Raw genomic sequence first — 19,617 nt, 5'->3', positions numbered from 1 at the left:
TCATCTGAGGTATGTACCTGTCATTAAGCCTGCAGCGGGATCACAACAACATGTGCAGCGAGAAACGGGAAGTTGGATCGTTCAAAGGCTTGCCAAATGCTTGTTTGGATCGTAGGGTTGTATCGTGATGAACGCTCAGTTTCATGTAAGACGGCGTGCGTGGGCGGAAGACCATGGTCTTCTGTGGACGAAGCGGAATTCGATTTGAAAGAGCAAGTGTAGGATACTTATGCTCGCACACGTGGGTTGGTGCACGCTGTATCTCCTGCTATCTATTTATTTAATATCTATTTAAACGCACGTTGATCACCGCATTCTCTATATATACGCATAACCAGATGGAATGATGCGTCAAGAAGACTCTGATAGCTCATAGAGTATAGGGAATGCGTCGCTACTCTGGCCTCTACTTGGCCCTCAGTGGTTGGACAGTTGTTTCTGCGCTCGCTAACTGCGCAGTCTCACCGACTCATCCAAATCTCTCTGCTTGTGCTCTCGAACCTCTCACGTTCTCCTGCGAAAACACGACTGCGATCAAGAACACATGTTGCACGCCCACTCCAGGAGGACTTGTGCTGCAAACACAGTTTTGGAGCACCTTCACCGGGAGGGAGGATGCAGGACAGAAGTTACCGAAAGGTAGTTGGACTATTCATGGCTTGTGGCCGGATAACTGCGACGGGTGATTATTTGAATCATTTCTCAATCCATAATCGCTGAAAGTCCATTTGATAAGGTCTTTCGAGCAATACTGTGATCCTTCCAGACAATACGATCCTGCACCATCCCCACAAGCCTTCCCCAATGGCACGGAAATACCTGCATATAGGGGTCCAGGAATTGACACGTTCATTGAGAAATTTAAACGCTATGATCTACTTGATTATAGTTCGTGTTCAAGTCGCTGAGTTTTGGTTTCCCCATTGACGCATGCCACTCCACAGTGAACAAGTACTGGATCGCCCAATCGATGGATAATGCCATTTTTTGGGCACACGAGGTCCGTGTTTTACTCCCGCCGTTCAGCACAAAGAAATGACTTTGGTACAGTATTCCAAACACGCCACCTGCACGTCTACGTTTGATATTCAATGCTATGGGGATTCATACGAGGACAAAATGGAAGTCGTGGACTTCTTCCACACTGCTACGAGGGTGTTCCAACAGTACCCTACATTCGACATTCTCGCTGCGTAAGCCGTAAAAATTCCACAGCTCGATTGTCTATCTGAAACTTCATGTCATTTTCAGTAACGGAATCATGCCATCTAACAAAACGGGTTACCCGCTGCATTCCATTCAGAATGCCCTCCGGACGCAGACCGGGGCTACACCATACCTTGGATGCCTCAACCGCACTATCCTGACAGAAGTGTGGTACTTTAGTCATGTCTTAGGGACGGTGAGTTCATTTTCTGTGCGGATGTCTTAACATGTTCGACCCCCGCTGGTGTTTAGGAGCAATTTGGTACCTACAAGACTCTTGACACGACCACCAACTCGACTTGCGCTACCAATGAAACAATCTGGTACTATGAGCGAACTCCTTCCGCAGAACATGAAGTGCGGAAAATCAAATGGTAGGCTCAAGATACGTATGGTCACGCAAATCTAGTATGATTATTCGTATTGCAAGTTGAATGAACTGTTGCTTGGAAGGTGTTCGGACTGTGCTGCTCGAAAGTGCGAATACAGTAAGGAGAACAGAGTTCACTCCAATGGAGTATCATCATTATCATCGTCAATTACATAATATTACGTTTACTGATCCAGTAACTTGTTACTACAGTACCTGTGTATATCGGGCTGATTCTGACCCGCGGGAGATTGTTGGCCGTAAAAAAAGACTTGATTATAAAGTACTGACATCCTCTCCGACTGCTAATCGACATGGAAACACCCGTGGCCAGGCGTTGCAGAACGATCAAAAACATTATCATTGTGTTATCGGGCAAGGGCGGTGTCGGCAAATCTTCCGTTTCAACTCAGCTCGCTTTGAGCCTCTATAGATCCTCAAGCTTAACGAAAGTAGGACTTCTTGATGTAGACCTGACAGGACCTTCAATTCCTCGTATGCTGGGCTTAGACGGCCAACCTGTTCATCAAAGCAGTGATGGTTGGGTTCCAGTGTTTGCTGATGGGAGCGAGGCACGGATGGCTGCCATGAGTGTAGGATTTCTCCTCAAGAAGAAGGGAGATTCGGTTGTTTGGAGAGGGCCAAAGAAGAATGGGATGATCAGGCAATTTTTGAGTGACGTGAGATGGGGAGAGCTGGATTACCTTGTGATAGATACACCCCCGGGTGCGTGTTGTCCGAACTTCTCTCTCACCATCGAACGACCTATGCCCAAACAGGTACCTCTGACGAACATTTGTCGTTACTCGAGCACCTTGCGCCAGTTCACTCGAAACTCTCTGCCGTAATCGTCACCACACCACAAGCCGTAGCCCTTACAGATGCCATGAAATGTCTCTCATTTTCCAAGGCTGTCAACCTTCCAATTCTGGGTTTGATTGAAAATATGAGCGGTTATGTGTGCCCATGTTGCGGGGAAGTCAGCAATGTCTTCTCCACCGGAGGCGGAAAAGCCATGGCTCAACGAGAGCAACTAACCTTTCTTGGGAGTCTGCCGGTCGACACAGAGTTGGTCAGTCTTTTAGATGATGCGGATACTACTGGGAAATCTGTGGAGACCTCGGAGCAGAACCCTACAGAATCTTCGTCATCGTTCAAGCTTCTTCGACTGTACAAAGCCACTCCTTCTGCAGACTTATTTGCAGATATCCTCGCAAAGCTGCTCAACTCAATCGAAGGGCTTGCGAAAGCGAAGGGACAAGCTTCTTAGGCTGCATGTGAGTTAGTTCAATGCAGGCTCTTTCATTGTTCGCGAACGTGCGCCTAACACGGTTCTTTGATCCATACAGGTATATTTAAGAACATTCCACTGTTCGTAGAGGAGGGTAACGTTGCCGTACAACGTTCCTTTGTACTGGAATTGCGTTGTTCGCCCTTGACCACCATGACCACGAGTCGAAATTCTGGGACTATCGGCCTTGAAGTTCGCGTTCCTATCGCGTTCCCATGATACGCCTCGCACTTTGATGTGCATCCCTTAAGATGATTGCGTCGTGCACGACAGCCAATACATATACATTTGATTCTGGTTTTGTGGTGGCATCTGTCGTGCCCTCACCTCGATGTCATGATTCCGTGAAGCAATGCCTATTATATATAGGCCTATGTACTAGTACAGAAAGAACGAACCCAGGAGCCGAGAACTTAGTGTATCACTTGATACGCCTCGAGGCAATATGTTGAAATTCCAAATAAGGAATTTCATACGCGTTGAGGCGAAGGCGAAGGACGCGTTTTTTGAGTTGTTCTTTCCCGTCATGCCTCATCTTTAAAATCCCCTCCTCGTGTCCGACCAACCCTGTACCTTCTTCCTGCCCTTCTCGACGACCTTTTATTCCACGATACCCAAAGACGGCCCCACACTCGATACCATCTCCTCACCCGATATCATTCACGGCCCTCCCTTCCTTTCACTCAGGCATGTATCTGCTTCAATGGCCTTTAATATGGCCAAAAATGACCTTTCTTGTCGCTCATTTCTTGTAGATTTAGGACATGGATGACCTCCCTTATACGACCCCTGAAGAGGACCCGTTCAGCCCTCAACCCCTGCGTCCCCGACGGAGGCGGTCGAGTATGTTGGATAAATGGATACAAGAGCAGCAAAGGTCTTCTGTGGCTAGTTCGAGTGGGCATACTCAAGACCTCCCGAACGACGGGAATCTCCGTTTAAACCCGTATCTTGCCTATCCGGATTTATCTCAGCACCCAAATCCTGTCCCTGGTCCTTGCCAATCAGCAGCGACTTTGGACAGCTACGACGTGGTCGATGAGGAAGATCTCGCTCAGGCTCGAGAGGAATCGGCCGAGGTGAAGATTGTTATCTGTTACTTCGAGATTTCTCTAACTTCTGGAACAATTGGCAGATACAGCAAAACGGAACGCCCTCAACTCCACTGTCTACAAAAAGATCTACTTTTCTTGGCTCTCCTTCCTCTACCCTTCGACATCTCCATATTTCACTCCGTCCAAGTACCCCCAATCGACAATCTCCCTCGCGAATACCTTTTCTAGGTTTCGGGACGCCAACCGGAAGAAACCATATGCCAAAACAGCACAACAGGTCATCTAGCCTGTCTACTCTCAACACTTCAACAGCAGCAACTTCGATACCTGATTTATCCCCTCCCACAAGATGGCGTCCCAGTGTTTTGGGTTTCTTTTCATCACCGACTACTTCACAAGTCTCTGTGCTACAGTCTGACACCCTGTGTGCCCCATCTCGGCCCAGCATGTCTTCGAGCAACACTGCAACCACAACCAATTCCCATTCAACGGTTGTTGCAAGCGAAGAGCACAACCCGCCCTCGACACACTATAAACCACAGGCATCAAAGACTCTGGTCTCTTCTATTCGCTTGCGCCGCCGTTCTCATGGCAATCTAAAGAACACCTCTTCCGATAACTTCGGCACTTCCAGCCCTCAGAAAGCTAGCAGTCTGAGAGTTCCTTTCGCTACCAAGGGAGGCTCGCTCGTGACAGGGAATCTTCCCACAAACGATCTCTTGGAGGATGATGAAGACGAGGACGATGAAGAATGCTACGCCACAACCAGGCCGGGACTTACACGCCCCCAAATAGCGTTTGCCGCGTCAACCAAAACCATTCCGCGCGTTTCATTTGCCTCATTGAGCTCCCGGAATCAGAAGAAGAAGAAACTTGTCGTAAGTGGCATCGCTACCAACGATGTTCGCAAATTCGAAGGTGCTAAGCGCTGGTGCGAGGTGCGATTTTGCGCTTTTTCTTCTTCTTTTTACTCATATATTTTCTTCTGCAGAGTTTCGGCGAAGTGAGCCAGATAGTCAGAATGCCGAATGGTGACCTTCACGTGCACTTCAGAAGTGCAGAAGTAGCAGACACAGTAGGTCTTCCTGCCCAATGAACTGGTGAACTTCGCTCACCCTCTCAGGTTTGCCGGTTGCGTGCCAAAGTATACATTGCTGGCGTCGGCAGCGTAAACCTCTCCTGGTACACCGGAAACAAGCGATAGCTTCCGTCTCTCATGATGACAGTGCGTATAGACGTTTCTATGTAGAGTCGCCTTCCACTGACTTGAGTGATGAAGTGTACATAATCAAGCACACTCCACGAACTCGATAACCTCAACTACAGCTAATTTAACCTCCAGATAACAACTCCGACGATTATCACGTCTCTATGTCCAATCCTACGTATGTAAACCATTCACCTTCACGACACGAAAAATACGCTGTGAGTTGGTTTTTTACGTGTCGCATATGTATAATCGCTGAAATCCGTGCTCAGCGTCTATGTCACACCTCTTTATCAATATGTAATCCTACTGTATCCTCTTACCTTATGGCACACGTTACTGGAGTCGCTGACGCGATACCCAGGGACTTAGCATACCCGCATATCCACGACGGATACCCACTTTCTGTATATAGCATCGTTACTTCATTCCCTCACTTCAACGCATGAATTCTTCGAGGACGCTTTGCACGAACAAGAACACTCACATAAATGTACTTACTACTTCGATCAGGCAATCCCTTCGTTTTCTTTTTACATCAATATATCTTTACGCGGATTGTGTGAACCGTACATAGTCTTATGTATCATCTTGCCCCGACCACATAAAAATCACCCAGGAGAGCGAAGGCGTCACGATCACGTGTTGCACACGCGTTCGACAATGTTTTTCAGGACCACCACAGTTTGATTGAAACCGTCATCGTTGGCACCAGTATGGCCCACCAACCAAGAACGGCAACGAGAGCCTCTGCGAGGACGAAGACCAACACATCCGCTCCTCAGCCTACAACGAGGTCCACAAGGTCCAAAACTGCGGCAGCTGGACAAGCATCAAGTTCTCCTGCAGTCGTGCCTGCTGACCCCACGACCAAGAAGATGACCGGTCGAAAACCTTTAGTTCAGAGAAACAACTCTCCAGAGCAGAATATTCCCACAAGTAAACTGACTTCAAAGAGCGGAATCATCCCTCGGAAGGCGACAAATTTATCAGTGCAGGAGAATGAGCGAGAACCAATTATGGTGAGTGGCACGTTCTTACAGAATGTATTCCACTATTCACGAGAATAAGGCATATCTGCGTATTCGTCCCAAACTCAACGAAGATGAGGACGAATCATCTCCATATCTCACACAACTTTCCGACACCTCAGTCCGAATGACAGACCCTCAGGACCACCAAGCAAATCCTTCCCGGTTTCGACCGTCGACCATTCCACCGTCTTCAACCTACATGTTCTCTCACATTTTCCCACACAATACCTCTCAATCTCAGTTCTTCCAAAAAACAACGCTTCCCATAGTTCGCGATGCTTTACACGGCCAAAATGGCCTGATCTTCACCTACGGTGTTACGAATTCGGGGAAAACGTACACTGTTCAGGGAGGGTCAACCGAAGATAGTGCAGGTATACTCCCAAGGACCATTGATGTTATATTCAATAGTATAGAGGGATTGCAAGGGGATGATAGGGTGTGTTCATCTCTTCATCGGCTGGCCATTGAAAGCTGATCGTGAAGCGAACAGTACCGTCCTGTTCGGCTTCAAGGTGTTGAACTAGCCGATCCATCCGATTCCCAACCGCCGCCGCCGTTACTCGAACCAACTGTAGTCCGAGTGTTGGGAAATCAAATGACCACTCCCAAGTCTTTTATAGATATGGGTGCAGACGACACTGTTGTTAAGCTGGACCGCAATTATGAATACACCATATGGATCTCCTATGCGGAGGTGTACAATGAGAAGGTGTACGATCTGCTGGAAACCGTAAAGAATCAGCCGGACGAAAACGAAAGTTTCCTGCCTCGGTCGGGAAGCGCCACTTCCTTGGTCTTGACACGTACTGCGTTGCCTCTCAAACCATCGCCTTCCACCGATAGTGCTGGTTCTGGAATCTCCGGTAAATATATCCACGGGCTTCGACAGTTCCGTGTAGCTAGCGCTGCAGAAGCCAAAGCATTGGTGAAGCTTGGACAAATACACCGACGAGTTTTCGGGACTCTTGCCAACCGCGAAAGCAGCCGAAGCCATGGCATGGTCATTGTGAAAGTCATGCGGTGTCATCGTGGAGAAAAAAATGTATGTATTTACTTGTTTAGGTTCGCCAATACTGACCAGTGAGTTTAGGATCTCACTGCAATCCAGGTTTCTCGCCTCACTCTTGTCGATTTGGCTGGCTCCGAACGTACCAAGCACACACACACTACCGGGGATAGGTTAAAGGAAGCAGGAAACATCAATAAATCCCTCATGGTATTGGGTCAATGTTTGGAAGTTTTGCGCCAGAATCAGCGGAAGCTTGCGATGAGTCTTTCTCACGAAGGCGAAGGTCACGAAGGGCGAATGGACACCAGAGAGGTTAAGAAAGGGCTCGCGATTGTCCCTTTCAGACACAGTAAACTTACTGAGGCGTTGATGGATTATTTCGTAGGAGACGGCCAGACAGTGGGTTGATACAATAGTTGATCCTTTCTGATTGTCTCAAGACTCCCTCTAGGTTATGATCGTGAACGTGAATCCTTACGACACCGGATACGACGAAAACTCTCATGTGATGAAATTTTCTGCGCTAGCGAGAGAAGTTTATGTCAATCCCGCGCCTGCACCAGTTCAACGGGTCCCAGTCGTCGGACCTGGTAAAGCGCAAGGGAGAACCATCAAACGTTTAGGTCCTATGACGTTGAAAGACCCTGCTATTGTTCCTAATGCATTGAGACGTAAGGTGACGATATCCACAGGAGGGCCTGGAAGTGGCAAGAAGATGAGTGAACAGACACTGGAGGTGCTGGAGGGTGAGCCATTCTGTCTCTTTATTCGCCCGTTTTATTTAACAGCGAGTGTAGTTGACGAAGCAGACGAGGAAAATAACGACGAAGGGGATGACGACTCTCCAATCAACCCACTAGTTGATGCGTTATTTGACGAGATTGAGGATCTACGGATGCAGGTACGAGTCTCCCGAGGATCGTTATGTGTTGCGGTCAACAAAAATTCTCTCAGTTATATGATTCTGAAATGCGATGTGCCCTCATTGAAGCCGAAACGCGCGAGGAGGTGATGAGGGAAATGGAGGAACGCATGCAAGAAATGGAGAGAATGTATACAAGGCGTCTGATGAAGGAAGTTGAACAAAACGAAGTGAAAACTGATGCCAAAATCGACATGCTTCATCAGTCAGGACTGTTTGCTAGTCCTGTCAAAAAGCGGCAACTACAAGTCGACAGTGATGATGAATCAGAGGAAGGGGAAGATGATGAGATGAGTTTGGTTGGTATTCAATGCTTGTTGGATGAAGATTTCCTCTAACAGGTGTCCTAGATTGAACAAGATGGTGAAGAATCTGACTCTGGGTCTGACGAGGAGATGTTTAAACATGCGAAGCACCCGCAACGGATACGAAGCCTTGCCTCTCAAGAAATTCGAGAAATTCGAAAATTCGTTCCCGATCCACCCATGCTACCTTCAGACAACGAGGAGGCAGTGACCAGTGATGGTGAAACGGAAGATACAAGCAGTGTGAACCCCTCTGACGACGAATTAGTTGACCGGGATTCTGCAGACGAATCCGAAGAAGACGCCGAAGAAGACGATGAATGGGTTCCTTCATTGCCTACACCTCGGGCTAAGGTTGTACCAAGGCACTCTAGTTCATCACCGACCCGCCCAAAGGGAAATAACCAACAAACTCGCGTTTCCAATTTAACCAAAGGGCTAAATGACTTGATGCTTGAGGATGAGGTTGGAGAAGAAGACTCCATGTTCATCATGCCGAAGAGAGGTTCGTCTGCGAGTGGCACAATGAAGAAGAAAAGGTCCGTCCCTGTTCAAACGCGTGTACTGCCATCTAATTTCAGTCTCCAGGAACCTGAGTATGGCACCAGTTTACAGGGAAGCGGAAATTGAACAAGCGGCTCAAAGGAGTGGTAAGTGGGCTGGCAAGGCCATGGGATCGAATGTTCGTAGATTCGCGTGATCAATTAGTACCCACTTGTTTCTGTTGACTGCGTCCATTATCCTCTCTATCATATTGACTGTGTGAATAGTACAATCCTCTTCATCTAAAACCTTCTACTTATAAGTGTGTACCATATTGTAGCAGCTGCTGCCAATTGAAATTGTGGGGGTCCTCGTGGAAAGCCTTCAACATCTTCTCCCCTGTGTTTGAGCTATCGGCAGTCGTGTTGTCCCATAAGTAGAACTTTTGTAAACCCATGGAGAGTACTTGAGCATCCTCCTGGGACAACAGGTGCCCGTTTCCTGCAGAAGTGGGTGTGATTTCTCCTCGAAGCAATACGATTCCGTGCGTTTTAGCAAGGTCAGTGTAGTGCGTTAGAACGAGGTAGGGGGTAGCAAACGAGTTCCGCATCTTGTACTCTATCAGAGGAGTAAACAAGATAGTGGAGATGGGTATATTGCTAGCGTCATGGCACTGTGGAGGTTTAGAGAACGGGTCGGCGGTGGCAGCGGAGGGGCCGACAGGAGGCTCATGAAAAGCCCATTCCATGAAGTAGAACTCATATGCAGTATTTTTCTCCTTCTGAGTCTCCTTTGTCGTGGAGGGTTGTTTTAGATGTGGGACGGGGAGGACGAAAACAGGATATTTCATGCCATTTTTGGCCATCTTCTCGTAAAGGGCTACAGATATCGATGCACAGAGATACCCTCGACCAGTTCCGTCCGAACGAGATGCATGGTAAGCAGTCCACAGTGCACCTATTTGGGAAGCATTGAGGGAAATAATGCGAGAAAGGTTCAGGATAGATGAGAGTGGCTGTTTGTAATTCGAGGGTTCAACACTACTTAAGCAAGCGTAAGCACACACCTTAATTGGTGAGCTGTCACGTCTAGTGTTCGATGAGACTGGCGCTTTTGCTCCATGGATCTTCTTTTCCTGGTCCTGAGCCTTGTCACCCGCAAGAGTATCCCGAACGCGTATTTTCTCCTCTTCCAGTTTCTGCCGGGCTTCAGCTTTGAGCTGGCTGACACTGATGCTTTTTCTTACCAGCACTGTCAGTGTGATAGAACAGCACATACAAGTGAATATCTCACTCCTTAGCCCGTTGATAGAGCTTGCCGGCGTATTTCGAGTCGTAATCAATAGCCTCGGTATTGAGTGACCTGAATACTGTACGGTGAGGTAGTCGTAGTGCGAGAGGGCGACAAGCCCTCCCCAGGAAGAGACGGTGCATGTTCAGAGCCTCCGAACCGTGTGAACGGGATTTCTTTGATCCTGTAGGTACCCCTGTCCGCGCAAAGTTTATTTCCCCTCATCGGTCCATTCTCCCGATGGTGCTCTCTTTCAACGAATTTTCTGCATGGATCACAATTGAAGGACGCACTGTTGATGAATACAAGGCTGAAGGGTCTTCAAAGGGGGCATCTTGTTGGATACCCTCTGAAGCAGGTCGGGTGAGTCAAACGTCAGCCCGTCTTTATGATCTTTCCTGAAAAAGCTCTGCAGCAATATCAGGTTTGCTGGCGAGACTCCAAGAAAAGTACCGCCACTGACGGACTGGTAGTCATTGACGGCCAAAGGTGTGGCTCAAAGACGATCTCTAATGAGAAGGACAAGCCGGACACGGCTTATAAGAGCGGATTTAGAACCACATCCAGCACATTGCACCCTTTCCAGTTTTCGGCAATTCTGACGACCGGTATGTTCTTGTTCGAGTCAGGTCATTGATTTCTAGGTGTTCATTCTCAACTTATTTAAACAAACCATTAGATGACGCTGATCGAGCAGACCCATCTAATGCTAATGTCGGTGTTGTTGAACTTTTGATTTTTCGAGTGAAGATCAAGGGAGCTGAAAGTCAAATACATCGTGGACCACCGAAAGACCGAACTTACTACGAGAAAGAAGTCAAGGGCCTTCAGCATCATACAACGTACGACCGCTGTTACAATCACTGAGGAACAACATTTACTAGATTAACTCCAGATTGGGGGATCCTCAAAAGGGTAAAAAACGGGTGGCTGTAGGGCTTCGGCTATTGTCTGAAGATCCAGTCGCTCGTTTTCGTTTTCGCTATCTGTCAATAGGTTCGTGTGCCAGAACTTCGAGCCATTGTTCTGGCTGAGATTTCAGGAGACAGGTTACGGGCGGATGGTATAGCACCTCCTTCGGGAATAAGAGCTTCGGATCCAATTGTTATCCTGGACGATGATCATGATCATGAAGAAGCAGAGATCAAAATTCCTCTCTCCATTAAGGAGAAAATCTTTGTCAAGGAAACCGTTCAGAACCCAGTATCGTCAGAAGATCTCATAGTGATCTCAGAGGATGAATCCGAAAAGGATATCAAACCCTTACCCTCAGACATTTGGAAGACGACGACAGCCAGTGACAGGCGGAAGCGCCCCGTGCAGTCATCGCTCAAGCAGGATCTCATTTCCGCACAAACCACTTCACCGGTAGAGCCCACCCGGAAATCCAGATCTACTTCCTTCAAACAGACGAATTCTTCTGCCATTGAACAGGAACCAGGCAACCTAGTTTCTCCTCCACAGTCAGTCAAAGTTAGTGTGGAAGAAAAATTACCACGATCGAAGGCTTCGTCAACAATGAAATCAACGCCTCTTTCCACAAGTTCTGATGCTCTTGATGGGGTAAAACGTGGGGGTTCTGCAGAGACGATGAAACCTTCTCCCCCTTCGAACCATGGAACTAAATACCCTCGTGATCCCAGGCTTACTCCAGTTCCAAGTACACGCCCCCAAAAATTAGATGTCAGCGATTCGCCCTCCCGCCCAAAAGTGAAGAGAGATGACCTCGTGTATCTTGAAGAAGAGGTCCACATGCCACAGTGTAAATTTGAGGAGACTATGCTAGGTTCTCCATCAAGCCTCAAAGAAGAGTCCCAGAAGACATCGCCATCACTTTCAGTCCGACACACACCCAAGGCTCTGAGGAAGTCAACTTCAGAACGAATCGTCGGACTGCCTAAAGCAGAACCCGAATCGGCTTCCTTACACTCGGTGCAAACGTCCAAGATTAAATTCGAGGAACCGCCGGAAATCAAGCACGTTCCCTCGAAACGAAAAATCGAGGAAGCCTTCTCCCCTGATTCCGATGAAGATATCAGTCCTAGTGAAAGGGCGATGTTAAATGCAAAAATAAACGCTCTACAGGTACCTAAGGTCCTTTTCTTTGGTCTGCTTTACTGGTTAGCTGAATACGTATTTAGCCGGATTGGAACTTTTAGGAACGAAAACCAAGGTACAGAAACGGCTGAAACCTGACGACCCTAGTTTGTGGCAGTATGCTTCAATTCACTGCATATCTACTCAGGAATAGATGTTTATAGAGGTATTGGTACAGGATACAAGCGATATATGAGCATAACAAAATCGAAAGTATAAATACATGAGTGGTAATAGTGAATGTTTTAGTCCCTACATCAGTGCGCTGGTGAGTGAACAATCTTTTGTAATTGGAAGAGATAAACGAACAAGATTAGAATCCATTATTTATCACGGTTGCTTGATCCAGAGAAAGACGTTCATATCTTCCTGGCTTGGATGAGGTGTCGTTGGGCAAAATCCATCTCTCCCAGCAAGAAAGAAACAAGCTCCTTATCTCTTTGCAAAGCCTCCAAGTCATCTTCACACTGCTCCCTAACATAATCCCATTCCCGTCCTGCAGACTGGGCTACAAAAGCGGTGTCCCATTTCATCTGTTGAGCTTTCAAGGTTGACTTCCACTCCGATCGTAAGCGTTTCTGCGTGTGGTCGACTACTTCTTCAATAGCGTTCCGTTGAGCTACTTCGGCCTTCCTCAGCTGTTCCTCCAACGAGTGAACATGTGCAGCAATCTGTACGGCTGATTTTTCCTCAGCTTCCAATTTCCCTTGCATTTGCTCCTCCAACAAAGAAAATTGTTGTGCCAACTCTTGCGCGTCACGACTCCGTGCTTGTTTTAGATTATGGACTGCCTCCTCGAGCAACTGCATTTGTACTAATCGTTCTTTAGCAGTGTTTTCTGCTGCGGATAACTGCAAACGAAGTAGCGGAACAAGAGCAGCAGCCTCAGGCTTCGTTGAATGGTCAGAAGAGGAATCTTTGAACCTACTTCGAGGAATCGCGGGTGAGGGTGTGACAGTGGGCAGGAGAACTTGCGAGATGGACCCTCCATATCCGCTCGGGGAGCTCATGGCGCTCAAACACGGGCTTTCCGGAACAGGTAAGAGCATGGATGCTTCACCAGTGGGGACTGGGGACAGAGGTCCAGGTTGAAACGGTGCTGGTATATCGGACAAGATGGTGCCGATCTCCTCCTCGCCTAGGGTACGTGATGCTTCTGTCGCAAACTGCTCCCAAGAGAGGATAGAACCTCGGGGCGCCGAACGGTCACTCGCCGGCGTCGTTCGTAGGCGTACAGGAGAGCTCTCTGCATCGGGTGGCATCAATATCTCCCGAGCGGGGGATGGGTTTGGTTTACTGGGTGTCTGAGGTGCGAGTCTTTGGCGAGTACGAGATGTTTGTATTTTGGGCATTGCTGGAGTGGGCGCACCAATGGCGGCGACAGGCGCAAGGAGCATCTCAACATCATGTTCCTCTGCATCCTCACTATCAACTTCAAAGATGTGAGACATGTTGGCCACATTGGCCACCTTCTCTTTGGTTGGTGTTTGAGTGCGTGACCGTTGTCGTACATGGCGAACAAGCGGAGAATCATGAATTCCTGGATGCGAGGGATGGGACGAATCGTCAGATGATTCAATAGTAGTGCTGCCCTTACGAGTGTTGCCAGGACGCAGGCCACTACGGGCAGGAGATGCCTTCGGAGTGTGAGGAGTGCTAGAAGAGGATGTGGAGGATGGTGGACGTTGCTCTGCGCTAGGAACTTTTTTGTGCTTAACCAACCGGGTAGGAGATGACCTCGTACTGGACGTAGGGGTGGAGTGTTTCAACTGGGGTTTAAGAGAAGGACTGGGAGGAATGTTAGTTAGTGCAACCTTGAAGGCAGCTCGATGTGGAAGTGGGCTAATGGGCCGAGAGGTTTTCTCGCCATCCGGTCTCATTTGCTCTGTCGTTGGTTCGTTCTTGTCCTCGTCAGAAATAGAAGATCGTTTTCGCGTTGTCGTTGCCGGCGAGTCAGGCTTCTTGTTGGTATCCACAACGATGGACTTGGGCCGGTATTTCGGTAGACCAGAAGAGGCCCCGAGGCGTGGCCTTAGTGAGGATGAACGATGAACTGCTGCGCCCTGAGTCTGAGGAGTTGCGGAATCGGGAGATTTGGCAACGCCTACACCACTCTCAATAGCTGCCGGTTGTTGGTGGTGTGCTACGGAGCTCCTCCTGCGCGCCGTTATGGTTTTGGAGTCTGGAGTCCGAGGTCTCTTTGTAGGAGGTGAAGAAGACCTGTCAGTGTCGAGAGATGGTCGGGGAGCTAGACCTTTGAACCCAACACTAGAACGATGAGAGTCTTTCATTGCTTTCTTTCCGGATTTTTCGAAATCTCTGCTGTCCTTTTCCCTCGTTTCCTTATTCATTACATCTGCAAACGCCTTTCCTACTGAAGCGAAGTTCAGAGACTGGCGGATTGTGCTCCTAGTTGAGGATTTTCGAGAACCAGTGGCCATACTGGAAGAAGGCTCTGAGGGCATGGTAGTTGAGAGATATTAATCGTCGCTATAGTCGTAAAAAATTCGTGGCCGAGCGTTCAACGGACGTGAAAGGCGTCTCCACCAGTAGTGGCTTATTACCGTTGTGGCGTTGGTCGGAAAGATGTTGAACTTATAATTAACGTAACCGCGCCAAACAGTCGCGTATCCAAATTGTTTGTACATAATAATATGCAACACGCTCAATTATATTTATCACCACATGAAACGTCCTACACTTTCCCTAGGCAAGTATAAAAATACACCCATGGTCAGCAAATTAATGACACTATACCAGACACCTTCCAAGGCTAAGGCCCAGTCCGGTACATCCGTGATCTGCGATCGAAGGAGAATGTATGGTATTAAGAAATATCGGGGCTCGAGGAGAGGGGTAGGAAACAAGGTAAGTGCTGCCAACATTGGCAAGATCAATGTTTGTAACATCGTCTGCTCGGTGCCTGCAAAAGACTCGGTTAAAGACGCTCACAAGACGGCACCGACCACGAACCAACACGCAGAAACCACGCCCAAGCACATGCCAAATAACCTGGTATGAGCAGATAAGGTACGGTCCAGTGAGACATGTATATTCTATGCCAGACATAGAAAGTATAGTGCCGGTTATCGGACAACAGAAAAGGATGGTGGATACTGAATCGCGGTCTTAGTGGCAAAGTCTGGAGGGGGGAAAACTATCTGCGCACGTAAAGAATTTCACGGTAACAAACATTCCAACCATGACAATCGCATTGACGAGAATACGGCTAGTGTACGTCAGAGACACGCTAGGTCGAATAAACGAGACCATTAACGCACATTTTGGAACCGAACATACGCCTGTAGACTTCTTGAATTAATACGAAGATACCTCCACTTCCACTGATGAGGGCTGGCCATCCAAACACAGTCGAGAACGCAGCCAAATAATACAACTGCGGAATGTGCAAGGCTGGCATGTGGTTTGATTTGTCGCCTGGTGTGATAAGTCAGTACGTGCCGACAGTGAGACATGTTGGATACATACCAAGCACAATTCCACCGTTCCATACCACGAAAGCAACAAAACTGGCTAAGACCAACGTGTAGGGCACGAAGGAGGGTAGAATATCAGGAATGATGCCTGGTGTACTGATAATCGCGTTCCATATGTCCCCTTGATCATGAAGTGAGTTATCGAGATTCATGTACAAGGAAGTTCACGAACGGGGACCGGCAGACAGCGCAAGGGGATCGTGGAGTTTGGCAGGAGTCGGAGAAGCAGGAGTTGCGCGTCGGAATCGAAGGTAAGTGAGTTGACTGGTGGCAAAGGCGTATAGTACCCATATGATATTCGTCTGCCGAAAGCTGCAACTCATGAGACCGAACTGGAATGCTTACTCTAGGTTAGCGCAGTTGATAACCTTCTGAAAAGAGGACACGTACCAAGGCAGCAAGCCAGTGTCGATCACCACAAGCCGAGACGACCGTAAGGGCGACCAGCACCAGACTGGGAACTTCAGTGTAATACAAAAATCCGAAAAACCAGCCCACTGGGAAAAGGCTGAGTATGATTGCCTCTGGTGTCGGTGAAAGTAACAATGATGGTGGTCGAATTCTTTTGTGGAAACAAAGGAGGCGCGTCAAGACGATGGGGAGTGCGAGCAGAGATAATGTGGTAGTTAGGCGAAGCATTTGCAAGTTGCACTTGAAGAGGAAGATTTTCTTGAACATCAAGCTCATGATGTACCTAAATTGGCTGTTGAGATGTGTTGCTTTGGGCAATGAAGATCAGATACAGTACTCACAATCCAGGAGGTGTTGTTATCTTCGAATCCCATTCACGAAAATCTCCACGACAGTATGCCTGTGCTTGCGGTACGTGGAAAGGCTCATCCTATGTGCAACATGAGTTGGAAACGATAGCAAGTTCAGCTCCAACATGGACGCGTACCATGTACGGTTCGTCTACGAGCCGATTCACTTCCTTCAGAACCGAGACGCATAAGCCGCAGTACAAGATGAAATAAGAGGACATGGTGACGTTTGTTAGTAAGTATGTAGCAGACGAAGCTTTGATTCTAAACACGAGGTACCGTCTGCTTACGGTACATAACTTACGTCTATAATTGGAACGACAGCGCGCCAACTTCTTCAACGGACATGCCTTGGATTTTGGCGTAACGTATATCGCGCTGACCATCAGCACCAACGTTATAGGCTAAAATGTACACAAGCATTATAGCTATCACGGTCGAATCTGCTGCTCCATTTACGATACTCGGAGTTATCTATGCGTTCACGTATGCTCGGCATATTATTCTAGAATCTATTTCTATCGCGTTTGTGCAGGTTGCAGGCCTCTTGAGTCTTGACAGTTGCGCCGCGTCATTATGCATTATCTGCCAGCTGTGGAGAAACTTGTGAATGTGAGAAACTGATGCCAGAATTTCCCATTGCATGACGAAACTTTTTTTTTGTCCGATCGTTCTGATATTCGCATTGAGTGTGGTCCTCATCTGATATTCAGCGGAAGGGAGACGGAGACGGAGACGGGGACAGATGACACTGTTTTCTCGCGACCTTGTGGTTGTCGCTTCACAAGGACTCTGAACTGGTTCGATTCTGGATCTGGGCTATTTTGATCAAGATATATGAATTAATGAAAGCTCTTGACATGCAATAGGTAGGACAATCTGATCCACGGCAAGGGTACGACCGAATTTGAGTCTTCCCGTTTCCACACGCGCGGGAGCAATTTTTTCAGGTGTTATTTGTGAGCAAAACTGGATTTTATTTCGGTTGCTTACACAAAACGATTCTGATACATGGTCATTGGCAAGTTTATCAGGACAACGACAATGCCTGACTTAGGCGCTGAGGTCCAAACCGTCTAGTGCAGGAATGGGTCTTTCCGCCTGAGGAGTGATACGTGCACCATGGCGACGTTCTTTTGACTCTCCGTAGTCTACGATGGCAGACTATTGGAGGATTTGAGCCATTAAGGGGGCAAAGAAAACAGAATATAGTTGAATACGTACATGCGCTGTAATCCTGTTGTCCCAGACAGCAACGGTGTGTGGTGTCCATTTCAATCGTGCTTGGAGATCAACACTCCTGTCGACGTGATCATATAGGAACTTGAGAAGGGTTTCTATAGATCACATTTAATACGCAAACCATAAAACATTGAAACGGTCGCTCACCAGATTCCTCACGTTTGAGTCCAAGGATGCGACGAGTAAATTGTCTATTGACGTATAAAGCTTCCTCGCCAGTCACTGGATGCCTTCTGATCACCGGATGAACATGCTCGACTGGCTCTCGGCGAACTACACCACCACGTTTGCCGGAGCGAGAGAATTCCGCTTGCTCAACCCCAGAGTGCACGGCCTTCAGTGTGCGAAGGAAAGCAACAAATTGAGGCGAAAGTCTTCTCAAAGTCGAAACTTGACTAAGCACAACTTGATGAGAAACATGCGAACACAGTGAGAATAGAAGTCGAAATACCTTGTGAACAGGGTATCTCCTCCTGTGGAAGGTTGAGCGAGGAGGAAAAACGTCGTCAAGCCAGGAGGTTGAAGCTCATAAGAGACATCGGAGTGCCAGAGGGAAGTAGTTATACTCTCGTCCCTCTCAAAGTTGAAGGATTTATTCTCGTCCCTGATGCGAATTGTATAATGAAGAGTTTTCTGTTAAGCCGACGTATAAATAGAAAACCACTCACTTGTACACGAGGTGTAGTTCCGGATAACCTTGAGGGTGGCCAGAAGTAGGGTGAATATGCAACCTGACAGCGGGATAAAGAGTGAGAAAGTGGAAATTGCTACAAACCTGATGAGAACGCACCGGCCGAAGTGTCTGCCCCACTCGAGGTAAGATTCAGACCCAGCGTCGATGAAAGCTTGCTGATCCCTGAAAACTAAGAGACCTCTGCGCGCAACCTATATATATATAGAGTCAGAGTGCAACCAGTAGTAGTCGCCTTGCACCATTGAACACACACTTCAAGCGCGAGCTGATCACGTCCATCAGAGTCGAGACTGAGAAGGTCAACACCGTGAACTTCCGTCCCCAGGTTCGGGGTTAGTTCCACAACATTAGCATTCTCCAGGAATGCACGGGGATTAGCATGCTTCAGTGCTCGAAAGCCAGGATCGACGTGCTCGAATGGCGTCAGAGGCGGGTAGCGTTCCTGCGAGTCAAATGCAGGGAGCAAATGGGAGTATTTGTACTCCGATTGCTTTGCGTCCCGATTCTTTTGTTCGTCAGATTGGGGTCGAAGCTTCAGGGCAGCCTGAGGCACCGATGACTGTTGAATTTGGGTGACAGTTGTGGTGGACATTGCAGGCAAGTTGGTTTGTTGAGAACAGGGAATGAAGGCGTGGAATTGAGAATAGGCGTATTTAAAAGGCTGGAAAATCCCCGCATCATCTCGAGCCGGATTGTGCAATCGCAAGAGCCGAAAGACATTCGACGTCTTGGAGAGAAATTGCGTGTTCGTGATGACATGTGGCTGTACGATAAGATTGTGCTTTGATCGGGCTTGAATGGAGATTGCCGGGCGCAAAAAGACAATAAGACAATACAAGACTCTTCTCCTTCCCGACCATTCAGCTCACGGACGACTCTCCTAGTCCCCTCAGCGACTCCATCCAGTCGGAAGAGTCTATAGAAATGCCAGGTCGATGCTGTGGCCACAGTGTGTGGTGGATTTCTCGATACATGGTCAAGAATTAGAATCATAAACCCAGGTTCTCAGGCTTATTGTATAGTGAAACTGCTATGCGTGGCAGGTGCGTGACTTGTTTTTTGTTTCGAGATCCTGGTCCAAGCTCAACTTGGATGGTCTATTGTCCTAATTGTCTTATCCCATTCCTTATTAGGATGAGGGAAGACTCGCA

General features: G+C 48.0%; 9 protein-coding genes across 9 annotated transcripts; 5 read left to right on the top strand and 4 right to left on the bottom strand.

The window, feature by feature from the left end:
• Positions 1–257: 257 nt before the first annotated feature.
• Positions 258–1,837, top strand: E1B28_000837 (uncharacterized protein). Its single transcript, XM_043146712.1, has 5 exons — positions 258–682; positions 737–888; positions 945–1,000; positions 1,051–1,193; positions 1,252–1,837. The coding sequence occupies exons 1-5, from the start codon at positions 387–389 to the stop codon at positions 1,430–1,432; spliced, it is 828 nt and encodes a 275-aa protein (XP_043015417.1). The 5' UTR covers positions 258–386; the 3' UTR covers positions 1,433–1,837.
• A 53-nt stretch (positions 1,838–1,890) lies between these two features.
• E1B28_000836 (uncharacterized protein) lies at positions 1,891–2,846 on the top strand (the record flags this gene model as incomplete). The annotated part of the gene is made up of 2 exons (XM_043146711.1): positions 1,891–2,302; positions 2,356–2,846. 2 exons carry the CDS (start codon positions 1,891–1,893, stop codon positions 2,844–2,846), a joined length of 903 nt encoding a protein of 300 aa, XP_043015416.1.
• A 785-nt stretch (positions 2,847–3,631) lies between these two features.
• E1B28_000835 (uncharacterized protein) lies at positions 3,632–5,126 on the top strand (the record flags this gene model as incomplete). The annotated part of the gene is made up of 4 exons (XM_043146710.1): positions 3,632–3,946; positions 4,003–4,860; positions 4,914–4,997; positions 5,046–5,126. The coding sequence occupies 4 exons, from the start codon at positions 3,632–3,634 to the stop codon at positions 5,124–5,126; spliced, it is 1,338 nt and encodes a 445-aa protein (XP_043015415.1).
• A 719-nt stretch (positions 5,127–5,845) lies between these two features.
• Positions 5,846–9,102, top strand: E1B28_000834 (uncharacterized protein; the record flags this gene model as incomplete). Its single annotated transcript, XM_043146709.1, has 9 exons — positions 5,846–6,151; positions 6,201–6,602; positions 6,657–7,208; positions 7,257–7,574; positions 7,627–7,921; positions 7,973–8,076; positions 8,130–8,396; positions 8,448–8,941; positions 8,991–9,102. 9 exons carry the CDS (start codon positions 5,846–5,848, stop codon positions 9,100–9,102), a joined length of 2,850 nt encoding a protein of 949 aa, XP_043015414.1.
• On the bottom strand, positions 8,160–10,328 carry E1B28_000833 (uncharacterized protein). Its single transcript, XM_043146708.1, has 3 exons — positions 10,179–10,328; positions 9,952–10,126; positions 8,160–9,900 (listed from the first exon to the last, which is right to left on the bottom strand). The coding sequence occupies exons 1-3, from the start codon at positions 10,316–10,318 to the stop codon at positions 9,202–9,204; spliced, it is 1,014 nt and encodes a 337-aa protein (XP_043015413.1). The 5' UTR covers positions 10,319–10,328; the 3' UTR covers positions 8,160–9,201.
• Positions 10,329–10,415: 87 nt separating this feature from the next.
• On the top strand, positions 10,416–12,334 carry E1B28_000832 (uncharacterized protein; the record flags this gene model as incomplete). Its single annotated transcript, XM_043146707.1, has 6 exons — positions 10,416–10,538; positions 10,591–10,783; positions 10,855–11,017; positions 11,071–11,171; positions 11,221–12,260; positions 12,317–12,334. The coding sequence occupies 6 exons, from the start codon at positions 10,416–10,418 to the stop codon at positions 12,332–12,334; spliced, it is 1,638 nt and encodes a 545-aa protein (XP_043015412.1).
• Positions 12,335–12,631: 297 nt separating this feature from the next.
• On the bottom strand, positions 12,632–14,737 carry E1B28_000831 (uncharacterized protein; the record flags this gene model as incomplete). Its single annotated transcript, XM_043146706.1, has 1 exon — positions 12,632–14,737. The coding sequence occupies one exon, from the start codon at positions 14,735–14,737 to the stop codon at positions 12,632–12,634; it is 2,106 nt and encodes a 701-aa protein (XP_043015411.1).
• A 213-nt stretch (positions 14,738–14,950) lies between these two features.
• Positions 14,951–16,751, bottom strand: E1B28_000830 (uncharacterized protein; the record flags this gene model as incomplete). The annotated part of the gene is made up of 9 exons (XM_043146705.1): positions 14,951–15,195; positions 15,246–15,388; positions 15,442–15,501; positions 15,554–15,710; positions 15,762–15,890; positions 15,942–16,101; positions 16,160–16,463; positions 16,522–16,610; positions 16,668–16,751. 9 exons carry the CDS (start codon positions 16,749–16,751, stop codon positions 14,951–14,953), a joined length of 1,371 nt encoding a protein of 456 aa, XP_043015410.1.
• Positions 16,752–17,491: 740 nt separating this feature from the next.
• On the bottom strand, positions 17,492–19,209 carry E1B28_000829 (uncharacterized protein). The gene is made up of 7 exons (XM_043146704.1): positions 18,720–19,209; positions 18,563–18,657; positions 18,441–18,503; positions 18,224–18,376; positions 17,920–18,167; positions 17,755–17,867; positions 17,492–17,694 (listed from the first exon to the last, which is right to left on the bottom strand). The coding sequence occupies exons 1-7, from the start codon at positions 19,056–19,058 to the stop codon at positions 17,584–17,586; spliced, it is 1,122 nt and encodes a 373-aa protein (XP_043015409.1). The 5' UTR covers positions 19,059–19,209; the 3' UTR covers positions 17,492–17,583.
• Between the last annotated feature and the right edge of the window lie 408 nt (positions 19,210–19,617).

The sequence above is a fragment of the Marasmius oreades genome, chromosome 1, assembly GCF_018924745.1.
Source record: "Marasmius oreades isolate 03SP1 chromosome 1, whole genome shotgun sequence".
NCBI lineage: Eukaryota > Fungi > Basidiomycota > Agaricomycetes > Agaricales > Marasmiaceae > Marasmius > Marasmius oreades.
The sequence above is the reverse complement of the archived record's forward strand: the minus strand, read 5'-3'. Positions and strand labels throughout refer to the sequence as shown.